Raw genomic sequence first — 9,832 nt, 5'->3', positions numbered from 1 at the left:
AAATTAACACAAAACACAAAAAATCCGTATTCTCCGTCCATTCCAAGAAACAACAACACACTACTGACGCGCAAAATGAAAATCTTGTGTACCTGCTCAATGTTTTTATAAAATTCTTTTCGCTGCAAAAAAGTTAAAAAATTAAATGGTCACGAAAAAAATGTAAATGGTCTTTATGGCCATGTAATGGTTCTAGACATTTCTATACTCAACCTATAAAAATACTTTTTTCCCTGTAAAAATGTAAAAAAATGGATTGGTCAGGAATATGATTTTCCCGACCTGTTTGGGCCAACTCTTGCCTTGGTCGCACTCACCAATAGTCGAACCGGCACACGTCTATCGATATTAGAACTGCGCAAGTGGATTTTTGCCGCCGGGCTTGATCTGACAACTCACTAAAAATCCAGCAGCAGTATTCGAGACACTAATTTTTGTTTCGATACAAATATAAAAACTCAATAGTTTCAATATTAATTCCCTTTATTTACACTGTAAATTGTATACTGTTTTTAGCTTAGCTTTTGTTAGCTTCTATGAAAATACTAGGATTTAATTCGGCTCCTTTCACAACCACGACAATTTTTCGAATGAAAAAACAAGAGTAAAAAAAGAAACAAAAAAACTTCACTAGAAAAGCGAGAGGGTCAACACGTCCACACGCCGTAATCGATAACTTTTTTGATCGAGCCATAATTAGCGGTCGACGTGACGTGTGGACATGCCGCCCCCTTGCATCACTGTGCAAAGACTTCAATTAAATTAGCAGCAATTCAGTTAAATCGATTTAAGAAAAGAAAATTAAAGTTCATGATGTAAACAACCGGACTTATGTCTAAGTAATTGTAACCAAAAATTTTGAAATTCATGTACTGATTATGATGGAAGATTATACTAATAACACACTGGCCCTCGCTCTAGTTGATTGGTTCAGCCTCGACCTCCCCAAAGAATGATGTCCCAAAGATAGTTCGTTGAACGAAATATCCGTTTGAGTCTTGCTCCGGCAAGCCTAGGTATACGAGCCTTGAGACATCTGCTCCCAACACAATGTTGCATGGGTACGGAATGTAAAACCTGTAGTCTGCCAATTCTGACGGGCCATGCTTCTCCTTAATGGGTCCACCGATTATTTGGACTGTCGGACTGACCATGGCCTCCTCTATTCGCCGTGCCAAATGAATCGTGGCAGTTCTAACGCAGTCATGAACCCCTGACAACTGGACAGGCGTTCAGTACACTTTTTCCACGCCATGGGGAAGCTTGTTGTTGGTGTATAATAACTCGATGAGATGGTCGGGTCTAGAAGTACCCGGACCAAGTTGCGCTCTGTTGGCGTATTGTCGCTTGTCATTATTGCCCAAGCCGTCATTTGAAGCCAACACGTTGGGTATGTTTCCTCTGGCAAATGCAGTAGCGTGTGGTGCAACATAGCACATCTGAAGCACACAGATTTACTACGGCAACCCTCAAGCTCATGTGATAGTCCTAAGCAGTTTTTACACGCAGATTTGCCTGTAATAAGACTTCTTTTCTCTATTGGGTTCATCGCGAGAAAACGGCGGCATCGTCGCAAAGGATGTCTCGAGATACACAAGGGGCACAGATAATCGTCGTCGAAGTTCATCTGTGAAAGGTGAGATACAGCATTTACAATCAAGCATAGGGTTAAAATCAACTAGTTGTGGGCCAGATAAAATGTTTGATTATGACTATTTTATTCTTGTGAGCGTGGTAGAAGTACAAGCTTGTGGACGGGACGGGTAATAATACCGCTTTGAGTTCTAACATCAACCACCCGAACGTGATTGTCCTTCCCTGGATACAGTCTTACTACTCTTCCCAGACGCCAGTCTGTTGGGCCAATCGATTCTTGACGTATTACCACGAGGTCATTAAGGGCCAAATTGTCTTGAGGTGACTTCCACCGAAAACGCTTTTGAAGCTCGGATAGATATTCCGTCTTCCAACGGCGACAAAACTCCTGTTGGATTATCTTCACTTTTCTCCAGCGATTAAGAAGCGCAGTCTTAGAAGGTATTTCCTCAGACTCTGCTGGGGCCAACAACGAAGTGCCAATCAAAAAGTGGCCTGGGGTTAGAGCGGACAAATCTTCTTGATTGTCCGATACAGGCGAAAGTGGTCTCGAGTTGAGACAGCATTCTATTAAAGCAAGTATTGTGGCAAATAGCTTTGGACCATTCAAATCCCCTGGACCTGATGGAATTACTCCGGCGGAGTTACAAGCTGTAACTGACAAAATTATCCCCTGGTTGTCGGTGATATATAAAGGATGTATCAACTTATCATATATCCCAGGAAAGTGAAGGGAAACAAAAGTCGTCTTCATACCTAAAGCGGGAAGAGCCTCTCACTCGAGGGCGAAGGATTTCCGACCAATCAGCTTATCCTCATTCCTACTTAAAACTCTGGAGAGGATGATAGATATTTATCTTAGAACTAGCATCGATTCAAGTTTGTTCTCGAAACGACAGCATGCATACTCGAAGGGCAGGTCTACTGAGACCGCACTACATGAACTAGTCAGCTTTATTGAAAGCTCACTATCTGTCAAAGAATACACAATCGTGGCGTTTCTAGACATCGAAGGGGCGTTCAATAATGTCCATCCGAGCTCGATATTAAATGGACTGACAACTCTGAATGTTGATCCATGTATACTCAGGCTGTTAGACGAACTGCTAATGAAGAGACGTATTTCAGCCACACTAGGACAAGCAAACATACAAAAGTATGTGAACAGAGGCACTCCCCAAGGAGGAGTTCTATCACCTCTTCTTTGGAATGTTGTTATAAATAGCCTTCTGGTTACTCTAGAAAAAGAAAGGATAAAAGTGGTGGCATACGCAGATGATGTAGCTCTGGCAGTCAGGGGAAAATTCCCATCCACAATCAGAGATATTATTCAGAGGGCCCTCCGGATGACTGAAAAATGGGCGAAAGACAATGGTCTTGGGGTAAATCCCGCAAAGACAGAATTAGTCATGTACTGCAAAGATCGCAAAACTCCCACGGTTAGGCCTATTTCCTTAGGGGGTATTGAAATTCCCTTTGGTGATTGTGCAAAATACCTTGGCGTTATTTTGGACAGGAAGCTGAACTTTAAGCTTAATATTGAAGAAAGGGCGAGGAAGGCAACTGTAGCTTTGTACTCGTGCAAAAAGGCAATAGGAAAAAAGTGGGGACTAAAACCAAAAATTGTGCATTGGCTATACACGGCAGTGGTTAGACCTATAATGCTATATGGTGTTGTAGTCTGGTGGCCGGCACTTCAGAAACCGACTGGTTTAGATAAAGTTCAGCGTATGGCGTGTTTGTGTATTTCAGGCGCATTCAGCAAGACAGGAACAAATTCCCTTAATGTCATGCTGCATCTATTGCCTTTAGACATTTTGGCCAAACAGTCAGCTGCAACAACGGCTGTGCGGTTGCGCGAACTATCGCTGTGGTCGGAAAAAGGTTACGGTCACAGTTCTGTCCTCAAAACAATGTCAGATGTGCCTAACGTAGTGGATTACACTTTGGCGAGTCCACTTTTCGACAAAAAGTTTGAGACTCTAATCCCCAACAGTGAGGCGTGGTGCACACAGACCCCGGGGAATAAAGAATATATAGATTTCTACACTGATGGCTCCAAATTGGATGGACAAGTGGGTTTCGGAGTATATTCTAATGATTTGGAACTTCAAATAGCGAAAAGATTACCTAATCACTGTAGTGTTTTTCAGGCTGAAATATTAGCAATAAGAGAGGTGGCGAATTGGCTGAGAAGTAATGTTCCAAAAAATGTGGGCATTAATATATACTCAGACAGTCAACCTGCAATAAAATCCTTGGACTCTGTGTTCCTCAACTCGAAAACGGCCATCGATTGCCGCAAATCTCTCAATGAGATGGCTGAGCAGTACAATATTCACCTAATATGGGTGCCTGGCCATAGGAACATACCGGGGAACTGCGAAGCCGATGAGTTGGCAAGGCTAGGGACTACCTTACATATTCCAGGGGAACTAGAATTTGTTGGTATGCGCCCCTAGCTACCTGCAAGCTCATGCTGCGTGAGAAGGCTGTTATGATGGCAAATGTTCGATGGGAGAATTGCAAGGGTTGTAACGACACCAAGCAAATATGGCCCCATTTCAACTTAAACCGCACACTAGATATGCTAATGTTCTCGAGACGTCAGATATCACTCCTGATATCTGCTATAACGGGTCGCTGCCTGATAGGCGATTTTGCAAAAACTATTGGCGCGAAGTATAATGACTATTGTATGAGCTGTCATGATGCGGAGGAAAAAGAATCAATTAAACACCTCTTGTGTGAGTGTCCTGCATTTTGTGTAAAGCGCAAGCAACTTTTAGGAGCATATAGCTTCAGATTACTGGCGGATCTGGAAAACGTTAACTTAAGCAGTCTGCTAATGTTTTTGGAACAATCTGGTTGGTTCAACAAAGAAAAATAATCAAGAAGGTTCAGCGGTTAAAACTAGAAGTGCCCATATGTAATAGGTACTTTTAGTTAATGTGGTATCACAATGGACTGAATAGTCTAAGTGAGCCTGAATCTTAATCGGGCTGCCACTTTAATCTAACCTAACCTAAGTATTGTGGCAAATTCCTCAAATATGTGGCGTATCTGTCGAGATATTTTCTTGAGGTGTGTTTTGCAGCTTTTAACGCCAGCCTGAGCTCTGAAACAATTTTTCTGAGATTGATCTGCAGCTCTCGGGCAGCTCCGACAAAGTTCCGCCCATTATCTGAATACATTTTATGCGGACAGCCGCGACGCGCCACGAATCGGGAAAACGCCGCTAGAAATGCTGAGGTAGATAGATCTGTAACTGGCTCCAAATGTATCGCTTTGGTGGTGAAGCAGACGAACGAGCAGACATAGCCCTTCATCAATCGGCATTCGCGTCCTTGAAACGTCTTAAGTTCATATGGGCCAGCGAAGTCAACCCCTGCAATGGCGAACGGACGATGGAAGGTTGTCCTATCTTCCGGGAGAGGTGCCATAATCTGTCCCTGCCTTTGATTTCTCGTTACAACACACTGTCGACAATTATTAATGCGGGTTTTCACTAACAATCTTCCGCGAATAATCCAGCACTCTAATCGGCTAGTGGCTAGAGTTAACTGTATCCCGCCATGAAGGGTCAGTGTATGGATAAAATCAATGTAAAGTTGAGCCAATTTGCTTTTGTAAGCCAAAATAAATGGGAGCCTCTGTTCATAAGACAGTGCTGTAGTAGAGCCTAAGCGACCATTCGCTCTCACTACTCCGTTGTTGTCTATGAAAGGGGTTAACGAAAGAAGAGAGCTATCTGAAGGAATCCTTTTCTTTTTCTCAAGGCAACTATATTCCAAAGGAAAATGAAGTTTCTGCGACATTACAATTAAACGTCGCTTTGAGTGAGTCAACTCCGCAGTAGACAGACGACTTTCGAGATGGGTGAACGCTATTTATGAACCTATAAATGTATGCTAACACTCGCATAGCTCTAGCTAGGCATGAAAACCTATCCAAGAAGTTTTCATCTTCTGACGACCTAGCAATATGAACTTTCACCCTTTTAGCATCAATGGACGTCTCCGGTACCTCCTGTGTTGTGGGCCAATACTGTTTTTCTTTTCGTAGCCACGAAGGACCTTTCCACCATAATTCACACCCCTTGATCTCTAAAGGGGTCAGCCCCCGGGTTGCCAGGTCGGCAGGATTTTCTGATGTATTGACATGCCCCCAACCTTTATGCACTTTTTCATGTATTATGGCAACCCTATTTGCCACAAATGTGGTCCAGCAGTGAGACGGTTTTCTCAGCCACGATAAAACTATTGTTGAGTCAGTCCTGGGAAAAAATGCACATTGATGTATTTGTAATTGAGGTAGTATAGCATCAGCCAACTTAGCTAATAACAACGCTCCGCAAAGCTCCAACCGTGGGACAGATAATTTCTTAATCGGTGCTACCTTAGACTTCGAAACAAGTAGATGCGTATAGATATTCCCTTCCACTTCTATTCTAATATATACCGCAGCGGCATATGCTAATTCCGAAGAATCCGAAAAATCATGGAATTCGACTATACAATTTGGAGAATAGTGAACCCACCGTGGAATCATTATCTTATCTATTTCACCGTAATCTGACACAAATCTTTTCCACTTTACAAACGTTAAAGGCCTAATGGGATCATCCCAACCGATTTTGTCGAGCCACATCAACTGCAGCAGAATTTTGGCTTTTACTAAAACTGGTGAGAGCCATCCCAATGGGTCAAATAAACGAGCTATGGCTGATAGCACCTCTCTTTTCGTAAAGCTTTCCTTTTGGGGCAATTTCTCCGTCACAAAATAGAAAGAATCAGCCACCGCGTTCCATCGTAAACCCAACATTTTTGTTGTGCTTTTTTCTCCAAAATCCAAAAATTCTTTACTAAGGAGATGATCGAGGGGCAAATCTTTCAAAATATTAATATCATTGGACGTCCACTTCCTAAGTTGGAATCCACCTGATTTCAATATACCGATCAATTGATCTCGAGCCTCTACTGCGTCTTCTAATGTATGTGACCCCACTAAAGAATCATCTACGTACATATTATATTTCAGAATTTTTGAACCCATAGGATATTTTTCCTTCTCATCTTCTGCTAATTGCAAAAGCGCACGTAGGGCCAAAAATGGCGCACAGTTGACGCCAAACGTCACTGTCTTCAAATGATAGTCGCAGATCTCATCATCCGGAGATGACCTATACAAAATTCTTTGATATGGGACATGTTTCGGGTTGACAATCACTTGCCGATACATCTTAGAAATGTCTGCATAAAAGACAAATTTGAACATGCGCCAATTCAAAATTAATGATACTATATCTGATTGCAACACTGGGCCAGTAAACAGTGCATCATTCAAACTCTTTGCGTTTGCTGAGGGACACGATGCATTAAATACCACCCTCAATTTCGTTGTGGTGCTTTCCGGTTTAAAGACACCATGATGGGGTAAATAAAAATAACCTCCACTATCACTGTCACTTGGTGGCTTCACCATTTCCATGTGTCCCAGGGCCAGATATTCATGCATCACATCGTCATACATTTTCTTGAGTTTCGGTCTACGACATAGCGATTTTTCATTCCGCAGGAATTGACTAAGTGCCACATACCTGTTAGAACTCTTTGACGACGACAATGGATTGTCAGGACGAAAAGGCAAATCTACCATATATCTCCCTTCCGGAGTTCTGACAGTATTAGAGCTATATATATGCTCACAAATCTTGTCCTCATCTGAGACAATCAACTTTTTCGGGACTTCCTCCACTTCCCAAAAAGTTTTCAGTTGGTCATCAATGGACACTCTGGTGCAAAGCGAAACATTGACCTTCCGACGGGATCCCGATACCCAACCAAAAACTGTCTCTTGGGCCACCAGTGAACCGAGAATACCGTGTTCCACTCCCTTGAGTAGAATCAACGGGTATAAATTTCCCCCTAGGAGAATATCCACTGGGCCAGTTCGATAAAAATGTGGATCCGCAAAATCCAAATTTGGAAGCTGATCATTCGCCACATTTCCAAAAGAGTGTGTCGGCACATTGCCGGTAACATCCTGTACAACTAAAGCGTCTATATCAATCGAAAACTTTGGCTGAGTTATAGAGCCAATCTTAAAAAAGGCAATTTCAGAACATTTTGTTAAAAATTCTCCGCCTAATCCCATAATATCTGCAGAAACCGCTTTCGTTGGCAACTTCAACAATTTCTGAATTCTTCTTGAGACAAAAGTTTCATCAGAGCATGGGTCAATAAGTGCTCTAGCTTTATACGAAGCCCCATCCCTTAAAATATTAACCCACGCTGTCGCTAGCATGGTCTTATTTGACACCGAAGTGTGATATGCTCTCACGTTCTCAGACGTCGAAGGTATTTCAGCGGACTGTATATTCTGATTTTGGGAAGATTGAGCCATATCTATATTCGATGTCTCATTTTGCTGTGTCGCCTTAGGGATATGATGCAGAGTATGATGCGAAAAATTACACTTCGAACAAGAATCCCTATTCGAACATTTCGCCACCTTGTGGCCAAGAGTCAAACAATTGAGACAAAAACCATTTTTCTTCGCTACTGCCAACCTAGCTTTGGGATCCATTGCGACAAATTTGGGGCAAGATTTCAAAACATGGTTGCCCCTACACAATATGCACCTAATGTTAGTCTTCATATGGTGGACTTTAAGTTGCTTAGCCTTATCTGTATTGTTGTATATCTGACGGTGAGATGAATCTCCTATCATGTCTGTAACACTCTCTAAAGTGTGAAACCTCTCTATAAGAAATTTACTGAGATCATCCCATTTTGGGAGTTCCATCTTCCTCTCAATGGATTGCTCCCATAATGACAATGTGAGACGGGGCATCTTCGATGAGCATTGAAACACAAATATGGGGTCCCAAGAATGCACGTCTATGTCATACAGCTTGAGAACTGATATACAATTCGTAATGTCCTTGTGTAGTTGTCTGAGTCCACTTGCCGACTCTTGGGTACAATGAGACAAATTGAACAAAACTCTCAACTGATTATTTATCAATATTCTTTTATTTTCATATTGGCTCTTGAGATTCGCCCAAGCTATCTCAAAGCCTTCCGATGTCAATGGGACATTTCTATTGATATCTCTCGCCTCCCCAGCAGTTTTTTGAAATAAATGATATAATTTCTCAACTGGGCTGAGCTTCTTATTGTTTATGTATATCGCGGTAAAGAGATCGCGAAAGCTGGGCCACGCCATATAGTCACCCTGGAACACTTGTGTATCGCATGGCGGTACACTAACAGAAGACGACGGTGTCTTTTGGCTTACAGGTGTTGGGGCAATCTTCAATTTCCATTCACCTATTAAAGTCATACAGTTCATATATTTGGTCTGAGCCTCTGTTCTACTTTTCATAATAGTGGCCTTATTTGTTTTTGTCAATTCTGCATCGGCATTACAGTTCTTCAAAGCGTCTTTCCACTCTGACCAAAGTTCCTGAATTTCATTCCGCTCCGCCTCTATGGTAGTCTCATTGTACTTGCTAGTGTCTGCACTTTTCATTCTAGCTTCATACAATGAAACCTCCTCACATAGACTAAGAAAATCCTCCAATAAACCCATATCAATCGAAAATAAATTGAACACAATCACACTAAAAAACTGGAACCAGGGATTCCTTTAAGGGTCAATAAAATTATCCAATAATCCCAAATAGCGAAATTAATTCCAAAGAAACCGAATTTCAAATAAATAATTTCTCTGACAATTGCATTAGCTTTGTCCAGGTTAAAAATTACATGTCGTGGGGCATATCAATATTAGTATTCATTTAATGCGATATGAATAAATCTATTTGTTCTCATCAAAAATCCTACACTTGATAAATAATCCGCACAAACGAATGTATGGGACAATTCAAATCAATCACAATAAATAGTTGTTTTGTTTTTATCTCCAGCTTATTCAACCCACATATAATAATCGTCGATTCAACTTCTCTAATTTTCTTCTTTTCGCAAGTGGGTACAAATCCACCAATTACTCTTGTGTTTTTCTGTTATATGCCGTTCTCTTAAAATGTGTAAGCTGTCACCTCATAAAACTACGAGACCATTCGATAACAATTAATCTGCACATGTATGTACCTGTGTGCGCCAACTCCAAGAGACAGACAAACAAAACAAACACATTCGTATATATTTATGTGCGCTGCGAAATAGCGGCTGCTGGCTGCGCAGTCACCAATCAAATATGTAAACAA

The 9,832-nt window shown here is 41.6% G+C and overlaps 1 protein-coding gene across 1 annotated transcript; it reads right to left on the bottom strand.

The window, feature by feature from the left end:
* Positions 1-1,162: 1,162 nt before the first annotated feature.
* LOC142230881 (uncharacterized) lies at positions 1,163-9,192 on the bottom strand. Its single transcript, XM_075301502.1, has 4 exons — positions 5,593-9,192; positions 4,622-5,159; positions 1,745-2,163; positions 1,163-1,627 (listed from the first exon to the last, which is right to left on the bottom strand). Exons 1-4 carry the CDS (start codon positions 9,190-9,192, stop codon positions 1,163-1,165), a joined length of 5,022 nt encoding a protein of 1,673 aa, XP_075157617.1.
* Between the last annotated feature and the right edge of the window lie 640 nt (positions 9,193-9,832).

The sequence above is a fragment of the Haematobia irritans genome, chromosome 3 (genome assembly GCF_050003625.1).
Source record: "Haematobia irritans isolate KBUSLIRL chromosome 3, ASM5000362v1, whole genome shotgun sequence".
Lineage (NCBI taxonomy): Eukaryota > Metazoa > Arthropoda > Insecta > Diptera > Muscidae > Haematobia > Haematobia irritans.
The sequence above is the reverse complement of the archived record's forward strand: the minus strand, read 5'-3'. Positions and strand labels throughout refer to the sequence as shown.